General features: G+C 38.4%; 1 protein-coding gene across 1 annotated transcript in view; it reads right to left on the reverse strand.

Moving 5' to 3' along the window:
- TRPM3 (transient receptor potential cation channel subfamily M member 3) overlaps positions 1-24,938 on the reverse strand; it is a 455,537-nt gene that overhangs the window by 38,994 nt on the left and 391,605 nt on the right. The window contains exons 10-18 of the mRNA XM_089479682.1: positions 19,538-19,638; positions 17,328-17,462; positions 15,290-15,340; positions 8,514-8,549; positions 8,181-8,321; positions 5,896-5,925; positions 4,167-4,456; positions 2,796-3,024; positions 2,239-2,406 (exon numbers count right to left, since the gene is read on the reverse strand). Of these exons, the coding sequence (XP_089335808.1) occupies positions 2,239-2,406; positions 2,796-3,024; positions 4,167-4,456; positions 5,896-5,925; positions 8,181-8,321; positions 8,514-8,549; positions 15,290-15,340; positions 17,328-17,462; positions 19,538-19,638 (1,181 nt within the window). The remainder of the gene's footprint in view (positions 1-2,238; positions 2,407-2,795; positions 3,025-4,166; positions 4,457-5,895; positions 5,926-8,180; positions 8,322-8,513; positions 8,550-15,289; positions 15,341-17,327; positions 17,463-19,537; positions 19,639-24,938) is intronic.

Consider the following 24,938-nt stretch of genomic DNA (forward strand, 5'->3'; position numbering starts at 1 on the left):
AATAGATACAGAAAGACTTGAAAAGGCCACACTTTCCAGCTTCCAACCAAAACCCTGATTATCTTAAAGCTAGCCTAACATGTGGTTCCTTAATGTATCTATGAAAACCACACAGAAAAAGTTTCCACGTTGTTTCATGACCATAACAGATACTATGTAGGTTTTTAGGATTTTTTAGTAACCAATTTCTAAAATAATACAATTGTCCCCCCACATATGTAGCTTTGACTTTTGCAGATTTGATTATTTGTTGCTTTGATTAATACGTTCTCTCTAGGTTTCCAGTGCAACTCTGTGGTCAATGTCTGCCAAAAGCCATACTGGAGGATCTAGAGATTCTTAAAGGAGGCACTTCTCTAGGCATTTGTAAGTCCTCCAGCACGATTCTATGGTCAACGTCTGGCAGATGTTGACCACAGAGTTGCGCTGGAGGACCTAGAGATTCCTAGAGAGGAGTTCTCTTAGGTAAAAAAATTAGTGGTTTTTTTAATTTGTGATTTCCCCACTTTCACAGGGGCCTTGTGCCCCTAAATTCAGTGAACGTGGAGGGTCCACTGTATATCCACAGGTATCATAAACTGAAATAATTTGTATTGGTACCTTGCAGCAAGTTATAATTTCTCCAGTTTAATTCATTTGAGAAACCTTCTTGGAGACTTGAAAAAGCTTGAGCCAAAGGACATAATGTTTTAGCCTGATTTTATCTGGATATGATATGCCTGAGTGGTATATGAATCAGAGTGATAGGGCAGGAAATAAATGCAAAATACTGTGTGTTTGGTATTATAGCTGTAACTGGAGTTATGTTTCCTACACTGATCGACTGAATTTAATGGAATATTATTCACTTCTTTTTGCTATGTTATGACAGTATGCATATTTAAAAGATAGTTACCCAAGAATGCACTTTTTATTATTAATCATTTTACTGGTGATAAATGGCACATAAATTATTATTTTGACATCACTGTGAGTACTTGACAACTCATGTATTATGCCCAAGCTTATATTTCATTTAAATATTGAAGTAATAACAACTAATAATCCTTGTGTTATGGTACAGTCTGAACATTCTATAATTCTCCTTTGCCTGATCATGAAATATCTGCCCCTTATAGAAGTGTGGACATACATTACTGTGTATTTATTATCAATTTACTATTAAAATATTTTAATCCTATCCTATAGTGTACTATCTTTAGGCAGCTTACAAAAAACTGTTTAGTAATTTAAATTTTTAAACAGTGAAAATAAGTTAAATTTTCTAAAAACAAATGAAATTTTAAAAGTGTTTAACCATTTCAACATTTTAAACTGTTAAGCAGTTTAAAATCACACAGGTAGACTAATCTAAATGAAATCCTTAGGCTGCCAGAAGCCTATTAGTATGCCATAATAATTCACCAGCAGGATGCCCCTGTTTGTTTGCTTGTTTGTTTTAACTAAATGAGTGCCATCCTTCTGGTGACTTAAGATGGCATAAGTCAGACTTGAGAGACTTAACTTACAACCCATCATAGCTGAGTTTTTTTGGGCTGTAGCAAATGTCAGAATTCTCTACCAACTGTACAACAATGAAAATATCCCCCAAAATGTCACCCTTTTCCAGCTTCAGTTCTTCAAAACCAGGCATTTTCTGGTCATGGGAGAGGGGGAGAAGCAGCAGACACGTGTCCAACTATTTCCTAGGCCTCCAGGGGACATCTGGGGATCCTTCTTGAAGAAACCTATGTCATTACTCTGCACCTAGCTATAGGAAAATGAGATCCTTGTCTGCTGCTCCCTTCTGACCAGGAAATGGCTGAATTCTGGAGGGGCAGTTGAGAAAGGTGGGTTATCATAGTTATGTCGTGCAGCTACATCTCCTAATGTAGGATCATGACCCCAAGTTTTAACTTGGATGTTTATAATACACACCCAGTGATAGAAGCCAGTGAGCCTGGCTACTAGTTTTGAAAAGATAACTATAAATTACAAATTAATAAAGATAACTACATGTTTTTTCAAAGGGAAAATGGAAGTGCCCTAAGTAGAAGTGAGTTCAAATAGAGAAATTCTGCCCGAGCCACCAAACATTGTCTATTTTAATCAACAGTTAACTTCAATAGGTGGTGCCGGGAGAAATATTTGATGGATGGTGCTCCTTAAAAGCAGTGTGCTTCCTAATACAAATAAAAATCTCTATAGCAAGGGGAATCGCGGTAATGCAGAACATTTCCACCAGTATTATTCCCTTACTGTGAGTTCCATGTCTTCTTCTTCTTTTTCTTTCACTGGTTTTTCTGGTTCCTCTGGCTCTTTCTCTTGAAGTTGGACTTCTTGAGCTTGGGACATGTAAGGCATGTCATCTTTGTTTTTGAACTCCAAGCTGAGAATTGAAGGAGGAAGTAGAATTCCTAGAATTACCTAAAGCAATAATAATGATAACAATAATCATCACAATTAACAGGTTAGGGTTATGCCAATTGCTCATTTAGTTTCAAATTACACATGCTCCTTTGAGCCTTCCAAGAATTTGATATTTGTACATGTGAGTTTAGAAATGAAAGGTGCAGCCAATATATGGCCCATGAGAGGGATGAAAAGGGCATCACTAGGCCAAATCATTCAGATTTGGCATTTTTGATGGAATCCACCTTTTAAGATGGAAGGATATACAGTGCATTTGTTTTTGCTAGAAACAGGGCATAAAAATAATCAATACTTTACTAAACTATATACAGTAATGCTAATGTGATGCAATCTTTTCTCCAGCTCAAACTATTACAGTAATTTGACTTTAAAAGAGTCCTGACCTTTAGACTTGAGTTCTTACGCATCCGGAGCCTCCCCATCCACATATCTGTGAGCAGCATTTGGCTACAAGTGTGAGCAATGAAATCTCGATGCTTGGCTGCTACTGCAAGTTGCAGGCATGTGGCATTGCTCCAGTTCTTCAGCTCATAGGTCAGCAATTTCATTGCCAGTTGTTCATCCTGCTTGTAGGATTGGTCCAACAGCTCCACTGCCAGTTGGCCAAAATCTCTGCAATATAGGATCATTTGGTTAGTTTGTAGAACTTTTCACATGCCTATGAACAGCGTCTGCTGAGGATTAAGTCATTCTTCAATACTCTTACCCAGAGGGGACTTTCAAGCACTGGTCCTTCTGTTTTAGACACCCACTTACATTTCTTCATTTATTTTTTTACTTCTTTTTAATTTTTTAAAGCTAAGAATTAGCTTTCGCTTCCTTCTTTTCTTTTCCTCATTACTCACCTGCCCTTTTATACCTGACCTAACCTGTTTCCAATCACCTGTCCATGAAAGAACCAAATTTCCTAAGGAATCTGCTGCTAAGGGTAAACAAGCAATTTTTACTGGGCTATAAGACTGGAATTCAGTCTTATCAGCATCATCTCTCTTTTTTAAAAAAATCCAACCTAGGCCTGATACAGTGAGGTTTATCACACTATACTCTTAACGAGCTATGATTCCAGTGTGACTCCTCTAGCTGCCTCCTGCTGCATTCTGGGATTGGCAGTTTTAAGGAGGGGTATTTAGGATTCTCAGGCAGAGAACTTCTGTGCCTGAGAATTCTAAATACCCCTCCTTAAAACTGCCAATCCCAGAATGCAGCAGGAGGCAGCTAGAGGAGTCACACTGGAATCATAGCTCATTAAGAGTATAGTGTGATAAACATCAGTGATTGACTGTAACAGTGAACCTGGATGAACTGACTGAACTGTTTGAGGGAACAAAAGGTGCTCCAGGCCAACCTCCTAGTCAGGCCGAGCCACATTACACCCATGCTGCACCATCTGCAGTGTCTTTCTCTTACTTTCTGGGCACAATTTAAAGTTCTGTTTTCTGCCAATAAATATCTGGGGTTTTACAAAAACCTGAAGGACCAACATGAGGACAACACTTGTGCCTTCTCTATTGTACCACCTATGTACAGTAATATATTTTAACAGCAGACACACAGGAGTGTCGTTGATGGTTATCTTATGACTATAGAAATCTTTTACCTCCAGAGGTAAAGCATATTAGAGAACATTTTGGGAAGCACAGAATGATTTCTTCTTTCATTTGGGTATTAACAGCCTAATTTTATAAATCTGAATCTGAATCTGAATAGATGAGATAACTGGAAGTAAGTTAATAAGGATGCATTAATTATTCAACCTGGAGTTGTGATTTAGCTCCTGAGATATGTCATCCACCATATCATTCTCAGATGCTTCATGGGCCATGGCTTTGCAGAGCTTACAGGCCACCAAAGCCTTAGCCATGGCTTCCTCTCCATGCTGCCAGAAGAAAAGGGCCATCTTCTGGCGCTTCATCAACACAGCCCAAACCATCAACTCATGAAAGGGGAAAGGAAAATGATTAATCTCAGGATCATCCAGGTCAATATCCACTTCCTCCTCTCGCTTCTTGGTTGTTTTTCTTCCCCTTCGCAGTGGAACATCATCCTGTTAAACATTGGGAAAATGTCGTTAGACCAAAACAGGTTCAGAGACATAATATCTTACTAAGAAGACATTAAGATGGCTCCCTGGCACCAGCCTCACTTGTCCCTAACCATCTTGCTTCCTATACTTTACTGTAATTCAACTATACTGAGCCATCACTCAGCAATCTGATTTTTTCACAATGATCATTCAGATGTTCATATTTAGAAATTAATATGGTCAACATATTAATCCTGTCTTGGGAGAAGAGTGGGATGTTACTTACTTAAATATGGTATATACTCAAGTATAAGTTGACCTCATGTATAAATTGAGGTCAGCTTTTCAGGCCAAAATTAAGGAGATTAATATGAATCATGGATAATTCAAGGGTAAAGTTTAGGGAGGCAGCCAGACTGGGGAGGAGGCATGAAAGCCAAACATCCACTCTTCTTATTCTTCTTCCTCCTCCTCCTCAGCCTGGCTGTCACTGTGGGAGACAGCTGGGATAGGAAAGAGGCTTGAGGACAAATGCCTACCCTTCCTCTGCTCACCCATCCACTGTCCAGTGGCAAACCCCAGCATGATCATGATCCTGCTGATGTCATTCACTATTCCATAGCATCAGGTGCACCCTTACTGATCACTTTAAAAAAATGAATGGCCTTGTAAAATATATATATTGATATAGTGCCCAGGATCCAAAGAGCAACTTGAAGAATGCCTAAAGACTTTGGCATACCTGATGGGATATTTAGCTCCCCAACTTTGAATACTAGATTATCATAATCACCATCAAGAGATGATTTGGAAAGTTTTATCAATTATATTGTAAGGGAGCCTATCATTTTAAAACATCAGCATAAAAAGAACTATGAGCTATGGTTCATATAACCTTATATAATTTGTGTTTAGGATATCTGAAAGACTACATCCTCCCATATTAACCTACCTAGGCTTTAGGCTCTTCAGGGAAGGCCCTGCTCTTGGTTTGCCTGCTTCAGCTGTATGTTTAGCGTGGAAGCAGAGAATTCTTTTTTGGTAGCTGCTCCTATCAAAGGGTAGAAAAACTGAGGAAAGCTAGGATGTCTCCTTCTGGTCTGGCTTTTAACAACTGACTGGTTGCTGAGGAAAAGGCCCTTTGCTAGTGGATACTGTACTTTTTTACCAATATATTTCAAGCTGCTTTTAATTCAGTTCTGTTTTAATATTAGAATTTGTTTAATTGAATCTTAATATTATAACTTTTTGAGTTTTTGTTACCATCTCTTTTGAAGCTTTTGTTGTGAACTGCTCTGCATCCCAATTTTTGTTGAAATATAAATAAAATAAATTAGTGAAACCAAGTTAATGGGTTTTTTGGATTCATAGTGAGCGGTACTATGAAATACAATCTATTGTGGATGCATTTCTTTTTTTTTAGAGGAAGGCTTAAATCAGAATAGTTACATGGCACTTACCTCCATCCCCAGAAGTTTCAGGGCTTTGGGCTGTAGACAGAAAAGAAAACCACAACAGCATGTATACTGTTTCACAGATAGATAAATAGCATATATACACCTACAACTCCACTTTAAATTGCATTACAGTACAAAGACTAAAGAAAAAACTAGTGACATCATAGCTCAGATGATGAAATTACAGCACATTTATTAAAGAAGCCTCTGGATGTTACTAGCCCTGCTAAACTATCATAGACATATGGGGTCAAGTCTATTGTTTCTTTGAGTCTAAAGGGAATTTTTTTTCATGTGTCCAGGTTTTTGATGTTATTTTAGAAAATTGTGGACCATGGCACAAAGTTGGTTAATGTTACTTTTAACTGCAGAGGCATGAGACATGTGCTTCTTAGGTATGTTCGAGCACTCGTTTTTGACTACTCAGTTACAATTAATGCTAGTAATTGGAGAAAAGCACCAGTACCATGTAGAAATGCAGAAACTGTATCTGTGGTAGGGCCACTTTCTCACTTTCTCCAACCTTGACATTCTCACACTGAATGGAAAAAGTGTGAAAGTGCATTGCAAACCTATTAGTCAAGATGCAGCTACAATCTTCCCTGTAACTGGAAACCTTGATTGCAAAGGACTCTTATTTGCAAAGAAGACTGTAACTGCCGACCATGCTCACAGTCCCCTCAGAAGAATATAAATGTTTCATTGTTTCATTCTCACAAACAAGAATGGAAATTTATCCCTGATGTAAAGTACGATTAAAAGAGTTTTTGTATATTATTCAATGATCTTTCACATTCTGGGAATTTTCTGGTGAACATTTTGCACAAGAAACACTATATTTTGTTTCAAATACACCTTCCCCCCATAAATATTTTGTGCATATACTAAATTGGCAAAAGGGGAAGGAAGTGCTGATCTTTTCTATTGTTAGTCAAGGATGAAGATTGGCCCCTTTTTTAAAAAAGCAGTGGTCTCAATACTAAAAGGGGACACCCCTTCTCACTGAGGACAGTAACATTTGTGAATATTTTTTTACATTCCTGTACCTCAAATATACCAAGTGAATAGGGAAAATTCAAGAATGGAGAGGGTGGGGCTGGCATGCATGGCCTAGTGGTCTCTTCATGGTCACTGTTTCTAAATGCCTGAATATGATTCACGCTTCTACCACAGGCAGTAACTCACACAATTTCCCAGAATGTTTCCTCCTATTCCAGGAGCCCATGATCTCACCAATTAGTTCCAATCATCGGTTACAAAAATCCTAAACTGGGAGAATGCATTCCTTCTGTGTCTCTCTGTGTATATGTGTGTATTTAAATGGTTCTTCACACCTTCATTTAGAAAAAGATAGTATCTTCTTGGCAAAGAAAGCTACAAATCTTTTGTTTAAAAAAGAACTTGTTTAACGGTGGCATCTCCCTATCCAGAGGTTGACTAGGATAACATTGGCATCCTTGGAAGAAGCCATTCTGCACCTTTGTATCAGGGTAGTACCCTAAAGGCACCAGATCCTGTCCGATTTAAAAAGGGAAGCAGGGTCAGCCCTGGGGCTGGTCTATATGTAGATGTATTAAGCGAACTTCTGCAGATTTTCACACATTTGCATTAACACTCAATTGTATTCACTTTCCTGTGCAAATTTGCATAAATTCGACCTTCCACTGCAAAAATGAGCAGCGCTGTGAATCTATGTGAAGTGGCTGGCTGGCTGGCTGGCCACATATTCAGTAATGCACATCCTTGCAGATACCTGTGGCTCCTGCAGTAAAAACTGTGAAACTGGAGTTTTTTTGTTCATCCCCACCCCCTGCAAAAAGCCCAAATTCCTCCAAATTGCATGTGGCTGGATCACAGTCTATTGGATGAGAATGAGGAATATTTTAATCATGTAAACAAACCACTGTTTAGTACTTGGATGGGAGATCCCCAGTGAATACCAGGTGCTCTAGGCTATATTTCAGAAGAAGGGACTGGCAAAACCACCTGTTTTCTTCACCTAAGTAAATGCTACGAAATTCATGGGGTTTCTGTAAGTCAACAGATGACTTGAAAGTACACACACACACACACACACACACACACAGAGTAGCATTTCATGTTTGCATTCCTTTAGAGTGTATTGTTTGGCTGTAAACAGTGCTTCTCACTGAAACAGATATCCGGTGATGTTCCAATCTACTTAGTCCAAACACTGTGTCTTTTTCAGCTCATACAGACAACTCACCTCTCATCTAGTCTGCACTTTTATGGAACAGTTTTTAAAAATGAACAGAAATAATTCTTACTCTTTTGGGCCCAAACAAGTTGTGGTAGAGGGTTCGGAAGCGTTTTCGAGTATAATTACAGCGATAAGCTCCTCCCATCAGGTATTCAATCACCAGGCCAATATCGATGAGGCTTATCCTATAATCTGGAGGTAGGTTTCCCTATTTCCCCCCCAGTTGAATAAAAGAGATATATATATACAGAACAAAGGAGTTGGGGTAGGGAAGACAGAAACATAAAGCTGATTATTATGTCTATTAGACAAACTTTTATGTAACTATGAGAGGTTTTAAAATGAAATATAACATTAAGAAAACATAAGAATATATTATTATGCTGGTTAATTAATTCACCTTAAAATAGATCCAACCGAAACCTGGATATTCACGCTTGGAAAGAAGACATAAATTACATAAGAAGATGCATTAAAAAGTCACAGTAACAGAAAATAATAAAGTCTCAGAACACAGGATTCAGGCTCTTCAGGAGACACCACTGCAGAACAAAAAAGCATGAGGGCAAAGCATTTTTCTAGAAGATTCCGTTGGATGCTAGTTGTGGAGTATTTCCTATGTCAGCTTATAACAGGTTGTGGCCTCTTGAATGTGAGTAGACTCTGGCAAGGCTACATCTCTGCCTCCATCAGACCATTAAGATTGTTTCCTCATGATTTAGTCCTTAGGCAGAAAGTAGTCCATATAATCTGCTAAACACCTTGAACTCATGCTCTGTCCTTTTACTGGATACAATTCTCAAGTGATCAGGAGTGTGCAAAGAACTAGAAGGCTCTCTCTCTCCATTCCTCCCTAACTGTAGGTTCTACTTTTATTTCCCTTGGAGGGGGGAAATGTTATTATTCACAGTAATAAAAATTAACTAGCAGTCAAGAATGAAAAGAGGAGAAGTTTTGCTATTAACCATCTCTGCAGACATGTCTTGGAGGATGACATCCATTTAGTTAGCCCTCTGTATCCATGCATTCTGCATCCACAGATTCAACCATCCATGGCTTGAAAAGAAAAGAAAAGAAAAGAAAAGAAAAGAAAAGAAAAAATCCCAAAGGCAAACCTTGATTTTGTTATTTTATAGAAGGGAAGCTGTTTTACGACACCATTGTATACAATGGAACTCGAACATCCATGGATTTTGGTATCAACTGAGGGGTGGTTCTGGAATCAAACCCCAGCAGATACCAATGATCCACTGAATAAAACAGGGATGATCACCAACTTGTCATGGGATGTAGCCAGTTGTGGTGTTGTGAAAAATAAAATAAAAAACAAATCCTGATTCCAGTGACACTTTCTTACACATGCACCTCATGTTATTTCTACTTTAAATAACTATTTCTAGCACAGATATTTTTTGTAGACAGGTTGCCATAGTACCAAACTGAATTAACATTTTACCTCATTATATAGCATTGGCTGAGCCAAACAATGTACCCGATAAGTCCCTTCTGAGAACTTACCCCACTGACTGACCTCTCCTAATATTGAAGATGCCATGTTTCCATGTTGTCCTTGCAATGGAAACTCACTTCACACACACACAAAAGCCTCAAATAAACAAGGAATGGTGATTCTCTTCATCCCAACACAAGTGTGTGACTTTAATGATGTTATTGCATCAATCATACACACTGGCGGGCCTATTTACACTGCAGGTGTTAGATAACTCTTGACCCATTTTTGTGACTCGCAAGCATCCCAGAGCTGCCCTGTTCCCAATTCAATCAAAAAACAATCCCTTTCACCTCTGGAGGCCTCCACACATCAGTTTTGTGTTATAACATACTGCAGACACGCCTGTCCCCACAACTTAATTCAAAAACTAAAAGGGAACTTCTAGCCACTTCCAGTTTTGATTTTGAATCCCCCTAAACCAATATTTCCTGGCCTGGTATGGATATGTGCAGTTTCTGGTCATAAATAAAGGGAACACATTTTATAGATTGTTATGCTTTTAACAGTTTTTATCGTATGTTTTTAATGTCGTCTGAATTTAATTCTATTTTAATATGTATCTTATGACGTAGATTTTTAATCTGTTTTTACTGTTCGGCTAACGACATGTACACCGCTTTGATCGTTGGAAAAGCGGTTAATAAATAAACATTTATTATTATTATTATTATTATTATTATTATTATTATTACATTATGGCATAATTTCCCTAACCTGGAGCCTTTGGGATATGTTGGGCTACAGCTGCCATCTTTTCCAATCAACATAAAGTTGCAGTCCAACATATCTGAAGCACACTATACCAGGAAAGAGTGATTTGGTGCATGTCTGATGTTAAAATATTTGGAAAAGATTATCAGTAAAGGAACAAGCTCCTGTTCCAAATATTTTAAAAGGTGATTCACCAAATTTTACTTGTGTGCTCGCTTCACAGTTGATAGGCCTATGGACATTGTGCACTAACATTTAAAATCAGCCATTAGGCAGATTCTGTTTTTCATAACAGAGTCATTTTAGTCAGTTCTAAACACACCTGATCAACCAGTGAAGCAGATATATTCTTTCTTCTCCAAATGAGGATCTGTAAATCCCAACTACAGCTTTATTGCATGTGAAAACAAAGCAGAAATGTAGCTGGAGAGTAGTGGCTTTCTCCCTGCCTTAAAAGGTGATGGAGTTCATCACATTGGCTTTGCTCCTATGATAGATGCAGGATGTAACTTTAAGAAGGTGGATATCGCATTTCCCCATCACCAAGGAGTACACACCCTGTTTGCATCTTGGGCTTTTGCTGCATCTTTTCAAGAATGGGAAAATTCTGTTCTTGAAAAGATGCGGGAGGAGCCCAGAGAAGCCCAGGTTGCAAACAGGCTGTGTACTCCCCAGTGACAGGGAAATGTGACCAGATCCGCTTTCTTAAAGTTACATCCTGTGTCTATTGCTCGAGCAAAGCCAATGTGATAAATTCTGATGTCATACTGCTTCAGTTCTCTTCCCACAGGAGACAGTTGTAAAAATGCATCTTGTTTCCAGCTGGAAAAATGGATCGACAAAAGATACCCTTTTACAAATATCTCCTGCAGGAAGAGAACTGAAGCACTATGCCACAGAGAAAGCCACTACTCTCCGGCTCTATTTCCTCTTTGTTTTCTTGTGTAATAAGACTCTAAGTATGAAGGGGCCTGCAAGAAGGCTTGCTCAGTTTTACTGTGACTTGACACACACACAGCATTTTCAGCATTTGCTGAAATATGTTTTAAATTATAGCTTTATTTTGTGGATCCTGCTACCTCTGCAATCCTAAAATACGCCTATTTGGAAAGCAACTACTAAAATAAATTTGGCCTTCTAAACCTACATGCTGAGGAGTGAGGAGTACAATTCAAGGGCTGTCACCAGCAGGATACGTATTAAAATTTTAAATTTACACTCATAACTGATAAACAAGGAAGTAGAGGAAAAACTGTCCACATTCTAGTCATCTGTACAGAAACAAAAATTAAGAAGCTGGAAGTATTTATTATATGGACATTAGAGGGCACTCTTTATCCACCAAATTCTCCATTTCTTTTTCCTTTTGTTAGTTTCAGTAATCATTCAAATGTTGATGTGGGTACTCATTATAGGTCAAATGCTTTCTCAACATAATAATTTGAGACCACCAATATTCATATATGAGGAAGATTGTCTTTATTAAGTAAATTAAGGGAGTTGAAAGGTGAATTGCTATTCTCTCACACAAACTAATCAGAATCACATATAACTTTTAATGGAGATAGTTGGCATCCAAAGACTACGCCAGAGAAATCAGGGTAAGTGTCAAACACTGGCAAAGTGTGATACCTTCTTTTTAGTTCTCCCTGTGCATGAGTATCTTCTGAAGGTTCCTTTTTATTTGGTTATTTGAATGTTGCCATATCTATAATTAGATCATATGTAGATCATCTATTAGATCGTGTGTGTGTGTGTGTGTGTGTGTGTGTGTGTAATTAAAACATTTCTACCTATCTTCTTTCTATCCTGACCTACAACACAAGAGCTCAGGATAGTGTTCAAGGAAGATCAATGTAAAGAGTTTAAAACAATTTAAAACAGTAACATATATTTTAAATAGACTAAAACATATTAATTATGATGAATATGTTAAAAACAGGTTTAAAAGATTAAAACTGCCCTCTCCCACATCTTCACACAAGATATTAACTTCACTGGTGGGACACAGAAGAGGGCTCCCTCAGCAGAATTTAATTCATGGGCAGGTACATATAGGGAAAGATACTACAAGTATCACGTTCCCAAGCCATTTATTTAACCCAGAGATAAACCAGAACACTGTTTTACTTTCATGTTAAATATAGGTCTCTCCTAGATCTAAAACATGCAAGTGAAGACCCAAGGGAGGTGTGAGAAGTAAACATACACACCCACCCACACACAAAAATTTATTACTAAATTATGCAAGATTCCCAGTTGCACAAAATTTTTCACTTAGCCTTGAGCTTTTTGAAGTTTGACTGCTGTCACTTACTACTTTGTGTTTTTCATTTTTGACAGATGAATTTGCAAATACTGCAAAATTCCTCAAAGAGGCGCATAGTCTAAATTTCAGGCATAACATTTAAGCTGCTATTCAGTGAAATTAAGCACAGAGAGAGTGTATGCCTACAGCATAGGTAATACTTCATGTTTGGCATATGTGCTCCCAAGCAATTACAATAAAATTGAAAATTTAGCTACCAGGCTCTAAAATGCATCTGCATTAGAACACCTGCTTCAGAGCAGTCATCTGTCTCTGTCATGCACAGTGAACCATTTGACTGTCAAAATAATGATATGTACTATTAAGAGGCCATTTTCTAGATGCCATGTCTTTTAAATTGATGTCAAGCTCTCTGATGGATTGTCTGAGGAGGAACAAATTTCATTCCTCAGTATGGGACCACTATAAGCCATTTAATATCTTGTAGCACAGCACATTTCTTTCTCAACATTTACAAAATAAAAAGGGTGGTTCTTAATGGGGAACCAAGGGAATAAGGATAAGGGAATAGTGCTCTTCTTCCTGAATTCACAGAGGTCTTTGAAGGTGGCAGAGTGTTGTTCCATCAACGTATTTACATGGAGGTCTGGGACAGATACACAGCAGGTAAACAGTAGTTATTGGTTTTGTAAGACATGGCTCGGGAGAGCTTCATAGTTCATAGTGAGTTGATCCACTGACCCAACAGTGACTGGCAGGCAGGTAGCAGCAGGAGGAGATTAAGTAGTACACATCAGGAGGGTCAAGGAACTAGCTGGGTGATAGTATGAGGGAACATTCCAAGTGTCCCCCTTGTGGCCAGTGTGTGGCTGTTAAGAGTCAGGGTATGGAAGTTGCATCCCAGTGCCAACTGGCAACTGTTGCACAGTTGGGGGGGGGGGGGATTTCACAAGGTGACTTCCTTGCACAGTGTCAGAAAAAGTAGTTATGCCATAACTCCCACATCTAGTAGCACAACACAATTCAGGATACCACCAAGGGCTTACTGTGCTACTTCACTTCATTAAGTGATAACACAAAGGTAGCTCTCAACAGATTCATTCTATCTTCTTATCATCTGCAAATATTTTTCACACACACATACACACACACCCCACCAACATCTGAATGGGCTCTTCTGTACCTAAATACCTTAAAACTTTTATTGAGACCTTTTTTCTTTCTTCTTTCTGAGTATTACTCAGATTTTACTGAAGAAAATAACAGTATTGTGTTGTGCTCACTCTTCTTACTTTTATGTAAGTCTTCAAACAAAAGTGTCCCCAACATGAAATCTAGAGATTTGGGAAGATGCAATGAACTAGTTTCCAAATCTGAATCATTGGTGCATGTTTTCAGGTTGCAAATCCAGTTCTGTTATATAGAAGAGTGGTCAGATGTGAAGGGACAACAGTAAAGTGCCAAATATCACCACCACCATTTTTACAACTATTTTTGGAGTTTAATTGCTTTCTCACTGCTGCATGCTGCTATATATTACTGGCAGCTTATGCCTGGGGTGGGGAGAGAAAAGATTCCATCCCTTTTTCAGTTCATTCCTTGATTGATTATCCCTATTCAATTATTCTCCCTCCTTCGGTGATTACTACTGCATGAAGGGGACAGCAAGTATGAGCCCATCATCCTCACCCCTTCCCTCATGTCCTATCTCCATCCTTCTAGTCTTCTACATGTTGGGGGGAGGGTGTACTTCTGCAATGGAGAAGTTTCTTTCTACTCAAGTAGGTTTGTTCCATAATTTAAAACCTTAATATTCCTGGGGTGCTAAATTGTGTGTGAAACATATTCATGTAGAAAAGATTGACCGCTGCAGACATTTGATCCCCAACATATGGATATGGCTACAGGGATGGCAATATGGTTGTGGAGGAGGCATGGAGGCGGGCCATCTTGTTCATCATTGCTCTCCCTTCACATGATGCAAACTGCATGGAGTTGGGGGGGGGGGCAGGAGAGAAAAATAACTGAATAAATCTAATTACGGGGACTTAACGAGAAGGTTTTACTCATCCTGTTTGTGATATAACTTTTTTCTTCACTGTTCTTTAAAAGTGGCTTCCCTTTGCAACTTATTTTTTAAACTGTTCATTTGGACACAAGCTCAAGTTTGAATTCTGATTCTTGGACAGAGACAAAAGGGTCTTCTTGTTAAACTGCACTGATTTTTCCGCCAAATGGAATTGGGTGTTTTAAATACATATAGCACATAATGAAACTGAAAATGTTGCAATGAGTCAAGACCCAGCACAATTAACAATTATATAATTTGCATTGTCCAGCACTGGACTGCAGTATGGAAATCAGCATCCAAAATAGTGGTGAGAATTAAAAAAAAAAAAAGCTAACAGCATAAGTCCACACTGCATGAAAAATACCTACAATTCTGCTAGCAAAAGCGCTCTACCCAAAGCATCTAAAATCACTGAGAGAGCAGCCCAGTAATTAATTAACTACATTGTACACAGAAAGTTGAGAGTCAATACGAACACACACTACACAACTTAACGGCAGAAAGCAGAGAAGGCTTTTTACTGAAAGCTCATGCAAAACAGGGGCTGCCTCTAATGACAAGAAGCTGCCACAGCATTACCTTCAGGCTACTGTCCATCTGTTGGACTCTTACCTTTTTGACGTCTCTGACAAGATGATACAAAGTGTTGGATGGTCCATGTCTCTGAAAATGATCAACAACAGAAAAATCAAGCTATTCTGATCTCTCTCAAGAAAGTTCTTTGAAACAAAGCAAAAGATATGTCAAACTCCGCAACTTTTTATGTATGGCTGCTTAATACCCCAACCTCCTGCAAACAAACTACAGATATCATGGCAATTTCTTACTTTATCAGTATTTTACAATAAAACCCTGGTTATACTGCAATGGGCCATTCTCATCTGCAGGAGTTCAGTTCCGGGACCCCCTGCAGATGGGAAAAAACACATTCACCCATATTATTCAGTGGGTGGCAAGATATGCACATCCATATCAGCATGCATACACTGACACTGTATAATATGAGGTGTAGCAATCCGTGTGTGGCCGAGTCTGTAGATCACTAGCCTACTGGTATATATATATTTAAACTACATTTTTTCAGCAGGTGGTGGCCATATTCCAAGTAAGGCCGATGATTGAATAGAATCTGCAGTTTTGTGACACTATGCATCACAAAATTGGTCAGTAGCAAACAGTTGAAATTGACTCATGTAAACATGCCCTTGGAAGTCAGAAATGAAATAGATTCTCAGTTCTGTGTAGTGCTAGTATCAGAGTCTGGAACTGAGTTTTGAAAATGAATGCCCTTGGTTTGGAAAATACTGAACCATTATGAATTGAAGTGAAGCCTTCCTGTAACCAGAAACCTGAAAAATCCAAAATCAATACTTTTTTTCAGTATGATAGCCCAAGCTGATGCCACATGGAAATAAACGTATGCAACATATTGCTGGAAAATGTTCCACATGAGATGTTGCCAGATGAGATGAAATGCAGGTAACTTAATTTTCACTGCCGCAAATCTCAAAGCCATGGTTCAGAGTTTACCAGGCAACCAAAATATCTGCAGAATGGGAGAGCAATAGACATGCTCCTTCCTTACTATCATGATGTTTAATCACCAAGAGGCATATTTCTGTAAATTTTAATGCTATGATACAAGTTTTCATGTGTTCTGGTTTCTGAATCTTTGTGGCAGCCACTTAGAGGCTTTACATTTGGTTTGGGCAAAGAGCCACCTTCCAGTGCCCACCTCCAATTCTTTTCCTGATTTCACACTCCAGAAAAAAAAAATGCTGTAAAATTTATTTCCCTCCATCTCTAGAGGCCTCCAGGAGTGATAGTTTTGTACTAGAATAGAGCATGCAGCTTCCGACCACCCCAAGCATTCAAACTGCAACCATTTTGAGTTCTGATTTTTAATTATTTTCCTTCCATTGTTATACTTGGTGGGCCTATAGAGGGTTCCTAACCCCTGGATCATTTGAAGTTGCCCACCTCTGCTGCACATAAAATGATCCCACTTCATAATTCTTTTTCATTAAAAAAATGTGTGTGTAAAGTATTTGTGTGTAAGTATGAACAGACTGGTGAATGTAGTACCTCTACAATACTTTAGGCATGTGGTTCTGTTCCCTTCCTCACCATGGGATAAAAACTGATGCCAATTTTTGACCATCTTTGCAGCTCCAGAGAGGACTTCTTCCAATACAAGTACAACATAAAGGTAAGTACAACATTTACCTTTATCCTAAAAAATGCATGTCTTTGACAGAAGTGGCTAGAAATATTGCCACCCTGTAACTTTTAAACTATCTATTTTAAGACCAGACAATTCATGGCAAAATTTTCACAACAGAAATGACAAAAAGCAGAGTTACCTGTTACAATGAGAGCAAATTATTAACAGTATTCTAACTATAAAACTGTGTAGCTGACAGGCCCTTGTGCTTGTCTTTTCAGAAAATTACATTTTGATAACTCATATAGGGTCCAAACAAAGACCAATTAGTGACTCATAGTGAGCACTCCCTAAAGAATGCTTTAAGGCAACCACAATATTAACTAATTTTATAAAGAGTTTGTTGGATGAATTTCTGTGCACCATTCTAATGCCTGAAGGAAGGTGAAACAAACAAACAGAAAATTTGTTTTAGCTTGGCCCTACCGTATTGTACAATTCCTCTAGTCTGGAGATGGTGAGAAAACGGTGCATGCTTACTCCATTCTCTATGAGCAATTTCACAAAATCCACTCTGTCCAATACCAGGGCATCCAACATTGCTTGTTCAAGGGACCCCACCTGAAAAGGAAAAAAACTCAGTCAGATTGTTTGCATGACCCCAGTCACTAGAGGGATTCAGATGGAAACTGAGCTTTAGCACTTAAAGGATCTGGCATAGGAATGGGAGATTCCAGTTTAACAGCGCACATTTATGTAATATTTTTTTTATTAAAACTAATCAAAAAGGGTATGTTAGTTTAATTTTTCTGTACTCATTTCAGACATATATCCTGTTTGAGGTGGCATAACCTGAAATATTTACTGTATCCTCTGAAGTGCCATAGGCATTTTGTTCTCCCATCCTCAATTCTTTGTTCTAATAATCCCTGGTATGTAATTTGTTTTTTTCCACTTTTACTGCACTTGAGCACATTTTCACTTGGTGAATTACTGTTGTTAAAAGATCTGCATGATCAGTGCAAATTCCATAACCCTCCCTCCCTCCCTATGATATACCCTCCAACTGTCATGATTGGGGAGGACATCCCAGGTTAATTCTCTGTCAACATACTTTTTCAGCTGCTTTTAAATTTGCTTAGTTTCTCTCTACTCTTCCAGTTTCTCCCTATTTGTCTTCAGGTTACTTCAATTGCTACCAAATGAGCAAAATGCAACAGTAATTTGCACTCAATTAATTTCACAGAAAGGAGGGGAGATGAGGGGCAGAATCATGCCTTTCCCAATAGTCTTAGGCAAAAGCAAACTGCTACAGCCATCCTAGCTAATTCCTCATTAATAACTTTAGATATCTCACCCACACTTTAGTGCTGTTTTGCCACACTTGTCTAGTTTTGAACTGAAATGTTAGAAGGTATGATGGCATTTTACACTAACTTACACTGGCCCGAAACAGGCAAGCCAAAAGAAGTGGCTTCCAGCCACTTAGGGGATGTGGCATTCAGATGATGCACACCCTCAAAGCAGCCAGAAGCTGTTCCAAAGCTGCTCCGAGGCAGCAGAAGCCAGACTTTTCAGGAGTCGATTAAATCCACTCCTAAAGGGTCCCATTTGGGACTGCAGTGGCAGCCTGCTTTGGGTGCAGGTCATCCAGTTGCTGCAATCCTGGCACTATCGGCACTGGAGAGGCCAGAAGCCACTCTTTCTAGGTCCTCTGCTTCAGCCCACTGAAAACCATTTGCCAATTCATTGCTCATTTTCTCAGGTTGGAGGTCTACTTTGGAAAATCCTCACAATATGCTTTGTTTTTCACTACTCTGAATAATGTTATCCAAAAGCTTTCAAACCTTACTCCTCACTTCTGCCTGCATACCCTTTATGAATACACATTAAAATACACAGATCCCAAATACTACAGCTTACTAAAAACTATTCTGAAAACCTAATCACATACCCTGCTTCTTCTTTGACTAGCTACTAATTTTTAACAGAATATGGTTTATGTTATCATGTTTGATATGTTCAAGCAGACGCCTTTGTGAGAAGCAGTTTGGAAAGTTGAACTATATGATGTCTACCTGGTGTTTTCCATCTAAATTCCTTGCTAACATACTGAAAAATCCCACAAGTTCATAAAGCAGAATTTCTCAGTGGTTACAATTTCAAATAAAAATACATTTACAGTACTTAAAAAAAGAAAAGAAAAAAGTCAATCTGATTCACTTGCAGCAAGTCTTGTTCTTCTCTATATTTGAATCATTTTGGCTTTAATAAAGCTTTATTTCACTTGACCTGGACAGACATTAACCTAACTGGCTGTGAGTTTTCCACCTTCCTATTGAAATTTCTTTTTTAAAATAGGTGTTACATTAGCTACTTACAACAGAAGCAAGAAGGCTGGTTTAGTGACAACTAGCATCTCTTTTTACAATGAGAACATGTGCTATCCTGATGTTTTATCTCCTGTTTTTACAGAAGGTAGATTCTTGACCTGTTGTGCAGAACTTTCATGTGGCCAATAGATGGCAATATTTCCTTTAGGAAGACTTAACAGAGTGTCATTTCAGTTAAGGTGTTAAAACTTGTTTACCTCTCTTGACTCAATATTCTGGAAACCCTCTTTTATGATTATGAAACAATTACCCCCCCTACATATTATATTCAATATTATGCTCAAAGTTGTGTAGATACAGTACCGGCCACTGTTGCCCATAAATAAAAATCTGGCTGCGTGCGATGTCTACTCTGTTCCAGGCTAATGCCAAACTCAGTTGATCTGGAGCAGAGGCATTGGCTCCTATACAAAGAGACAGGGAGTAATAAACACATTTTATTAAATAATAGGCAGTGAAATACATACTCAACGGATGTTGAGGGGAGGCAAAAACATTATGCTTATAAAGAGGTAATTTACATGAACAATGTTCATGGTTTTAAAAACATCACAAAATGAAATGTGAATAAATTTGGACTCTTAACATTCATCTCTTTATTTCGGAAGTCTCAATTTAGTAATGAGAAATCATAGAATCATAGAGTTGGAAGAGTCTACAAGGCCATCCAGTCCAACCCCATGTGATGCAGGAAGAAACAATCAAAGCACACCCAACAGACGGCCATTCAGTCTGTTTAAAATCCTCCAAAGAAGGATTTTCCACTCCAAGGCAGTGTATTCCACTGTTGAACCACTCTTACCACCAGGAACTTCTTCCCAATGTTTAGGTGGAATCTCTTTCCCTGTACGGTAGTTTGAACCCATTGCTCCAGGTCATATTCTTTGGAGTTGGAGAAAACAAGCTTGCTCCATTTTCAAGATATTTAAACTTAGCTATCATCTCACCTCTTAACCATCTCTTCTCCAGGCTAAACATAACCAGTTCTCTAAGCTGTTCCTCACAAGGCATGGTTTCCAGACCTAATGAGGAATCTCGTTAGAACATACCAGTTCAGATTTTTTTTGCTAATATTTGCATTTTCCAAGCAATTCCCATAATATATTTTCATGTACTAGTTTCACAAATGCACACTTCTTAGTTTGCACTTTACCTTAATATGCATATTATGGACATATTTGTTTGTCTGGAGAGTTATATGGTAAATTCAAAGAAGCACAATGATCAAGGATAACAATGGCATTTCACTTTGCATACTGTTTTGGGAAGTGTGAATTAGGTAGGCTTGCACCAAAATGTGAACTGTAAAGGTTTCTTCCTCATCCCTAACTTTGAAGGTTTGAACTAGACTGAGAACCAAGATACTTGGAATTCCTCACTTATCTATCTATTCCTTCCCAAGATAAAAAGCATATAGCAAATCGGTGAAGGCTGAAGTAAATAGTGTTCTCTTTTCTAAAAATTAAAAGCCATGTTACCTAATCCTTTCTCCTTCACTAGCATAGGTTCTTAAAGGGGCGTGTGTGAGAGTGCACCATTCTATTGGTATACCAAAACACCATAGTAATTTTCTTTACTAGCAAAGCTAAGAGTTTGGATCACAGAATTTGGCTAAATCACTGAATGTGGAAACTGGCAACTTCCCCTTATGTTTTTACTTCTACTATCCCAACACAATTTAAAAACCCTACTAAAAGTGCAATAATGCTACTTTTTGGCTTACAGCTCCCAGAATCTCTGGCCATCAAGGCCACTAGAAAATTCTGGGACCAATAGTCTAAAAAAGGATCATTTCCAAACTATGTATAAAGTCTGGGTCTGAAGTTCCATGAAGAAAAAGCCTATGGGAAATGTAGAAAAAATATTTCAGGTCAAAAGGGATCAAAAAGTGAAATCAAATGAAAGATGACAAGAGTGTTGATGTGGATACAGTATCAGTCATTGCACAGTAATGAGACTATGTCAAATATCCAGCATTTCCAAAGCAATTATGTTTCTTCAGTGGGCTGTATAAAAGAGATGAACTGCCAAGCCATAAAGTATGTGCTTGCATGCAATTAAAAAAAAAATCAAATGAACATAACTTAAGAAAAATAAAGAAAAGAAACAAAGGAATAGCCTAGTTTGTCTGCTACAGCTAAAAAAAATGCTAAAAGTATATTCCCCCAATATTTTTACATTATTATTATTATTATTATTATTTATTAACCTTTATTTATAAAGCGCTGTAAATTTACACACAGTTTAAGTACAAAATTTATCTGATGAATATTTAAACTTTTAAATATTTAAGCTTTACATGGCACTTCATGGCCATTTGGCCCCCTTCCATGCCCATGTGTGTGGATTAACTCTTAATGCATCCAATGAAGCCCATGAAATTGTAAGGCATAATACATTTGTTAGTCTTTCAAGTGGTAAAGTGTTCTTTATTATAAAGGGGGAAATGCAATGTAAAAATATCAGCAGAGGGAAGCATTAATTTGCTTTTTAGACTACAGCTTTCAGAATGCCCCAGCCAGCATGAACTGAAGTCCAAAATGCATCTTCTCCAAGCTCTGGTATATTATAATGAAGATACCATTATGTATCAAGGAGCTACAATTAATCTGTCTATCCAGCCATTCCATTTACACCCTCTTTTCTTCCCAATTGCTTGAGGAGCATGCATGCCTCTCCTCTCCATTTCACCACACAGCAACTCTGTGTGATATATTGGTAGTGAGGTAGTGACTCAGAAAAGGTCACTCCATCACTTCATGGCTGAGTGGGGATTTGAACACAGGGTTTCTGATTTCTAGTCCAGCATTTAAGCACTTCACCACATTGGATCCTCGTACAAGCTAGTACAGACAAACTAGTACAGCTGAAACCTCAATCTTCCTTTTGCTGAAACACTGGTCTAAACCTGAAACTCTGGAATACTTGAAGCAATTGCAATGATAATCTGAAGGGGAATGCCAAGAAATTTCTTTAGAGAGAACATCATTGGAATTAAAAGCAAGAAATGTCTATGAACTGGCATTTAAAGATGCAATTTACGTAACAGGAAAAAAAAATGTCCTCATCAGATTTTAATCAGAAGCTGGTATTTCTAAACAAACAAAGCAACCTGTTAAAGAAATGTACCAGCACAGCACAGACATCTTTATTTTCTTGCACGCACGACTTTATGATATATAGGTTAAAGCAAGATTTTTTCAGATATCATCTCTACGTTATTTTGCTTCTTCATATTAAAATATAAATTCTGTTGGACACAAGGCCCTTTGGTTTCTTGTTCCATGTTCCCTTTATATTTCAAGAGGAACGAAACCTGATCAAGGCAGAGAAATTGCTCTGAGAATTATCACGTGGTTTCTGTGTTGTTGCTAGGGTACCCCCTTCATTTGTCTATCTGAGTTAGAATGCTGCCTTTTCCATCCTGTGACTTCTAGATGGATTTACATCACACTACAGTTACATCAGAGCAAAGCAAAATCACTGGTGCAACTTTCTGTTTCAGTAGCTGGACACTATGGGTACATCTGAGTCAGAATCCTGGCTTAATCCACAATACATGTGAAATTTCTGTCATTCATTTTCTCTGAAGATTCATGATTTGAAGGGGGGAATCCTACCCTGCAAAAGCAAGGAATAAACAGTAGTTTTGGGCATTTATACTATCAAGGTAAGTTGGATTCAAATTAGTTTTGTCTAGGATAGAAGATGTAAAGTATAACTCATCACTCATTTACCAATCATAGCAAATACATCCTGCCTTTTTACCAGCATATATATATATATATATATATATATATATATGCAGTAAGAAGATATAGACATATAGCACAAAGAATCCTGTGCAACATTCTTTTAGGCCAGATTTTTTTTTTTTAAAAAAAAAAGAAAATCAAAACAGTGAAAGAGGCTAATACTCAAGAGTTGCCTATCAAGCAGCCTCCACACCTGCTAACAGCCATCTGTCAGCCAATTTATCTGCTGGTCTTTTTCAGATCAAACCCTTCCACCTGTTTTTCCCCTGTGCAATGCTATGGTATGTGCGTGGGAGAAGGCCTGATGTCTTTCCTGCTTTAGGCAAGTTTAACAGAACTTGCATTTACAAAGTGTCCACCTCTCAATGAAACATAATATGCTATGCTAATTCCCACATTTTCGTTTCAAATCAAATGTAATAATCATTTCATGGTTGACACTCACTGCCCTATGAGCTGGAGAACAGGAGCAACATTGTTTAGCAGCTGCTGGACGGATGCTTTCTGAGCCATGAGTCATGGCACATTTACAAGCTAGAAAGAACGCAGAGCCATCCGGTTCAGGTAAGCTTGGCAATATGCTTCACTGAACACAACAATGGAACGGAAATGAACATATATCACCCAGTGTGTTTCCTTCATGATATTAACAGCTCAGACACTACAAGGGATTTCAGCAGCTCTTCAAGTCTATTGGGGATTGACTAATAAAGGTACTGAAAATTAGTAAGTCATCTGCTATTGGAATGGCAACCTTCTTGTGAACCAGGTGACCCTAGTATCTACCCCACTACTCCATGAGGCCAATACCTTACACTGACACATAGCTCTACACTTGCAAGCCTACATCCTCCCATCCCCCAGCCACTGTCAAGACCCAGGAGGGAATCCTACTGCTCTTGCCTACAGAGGGAGAAGAGAGGGAGCGTAGGCAATTCAGACCATGAAGAACCAGCTGGTCTCAGCCTGGTTGTGGGAACAAAAATGGGGGTGCACTGTGTACCTGCCTTTCTCATGCCCCAGGAGCTCGGAGGAATCAGATCTTTATGCTTTGAGTTGCCCCCCACTGACTTCTCCACTGCTAAGTAACAGTAGCAGGGGTTCTCCCTGAGGCGTGACAGTTGCCAGATGTGAAAGGCATACAATACGATGGAATACAAGGGCATCTGAACAGCCCTCTGCACTCTGTCCAAAAAGGAACTTACATACACATAAGTTATGAACAGGATGCCAGCCTGAGTATTATGCATTGAGGTCCACAGAGCCTCAAATTACACATGACCAGCACAATCCTATGCAAATCTCTTTAACAGTAAACATTACAAACTTCAATATACACCCAGGTAAGGGCCATGTTAATAGAACTGCAGGGAATTCCAACTGTTTGGTTTTGAAGACCTCAAATGACCCTTGGTAGCTATGAATTGAGCTACTGAAAACTAAAGCCATAAAAACCTTGCAGAAAAAGATGCTATCAATCAGTAAGTCAACCAATCAGTTATTGTACTTATGCCCTGCTTTTTCCTTCGAAACCTAGGATTAAAAGGTTTAAGGATTAAAATGGTATTAAACTCACAGTAGAGTTACAACCATTTAAAACACTAAAAATATAGAATAAAATAGCATATCCCACATAAAAACAGAAAGTGTTTTATGTGTAAATCAATCAATTTCCAAACATCTGGTGGAAGAGAAAGAAAGGACTGCAATGAGGGTATTAGCCTAGCCTTCCTAGGAAGGGAGTACCAGGATTTGGGAGCAGCTACAGAGAAGGCCCTTTCTTGCATTCCCACCAAATGTCCCTGTGAAGATGGTGGAATCAAGACAGGCACCTCCCTTAGAAAAACTCAGCATTTGAGAAGGTTCATATGGAATGCTATGGTCCACTAGAACCAAGAGTGGAGTCAATTTCACAAGTTGCTTGAGTTGAAAACATACCATATGAAGCC

This window comes from Sceloporus occidentalis, unplaced genomic scaffold (genome assembly GCF_023333645.1).
Source record: "Sceloporus occidentalis isolate IW3139 unplaced genomic scaffold, rSceOcc1.0.p SCAF_1, whole genome shotgun sequence".
In the NCBI taxonomy this organism is placed as follows: Eukaryota; Metazoa; Chordata; class Lepidosauria; order Squamata; family Phrynosomatidae; genus Sceloporus; species Sceloporus occidentalis.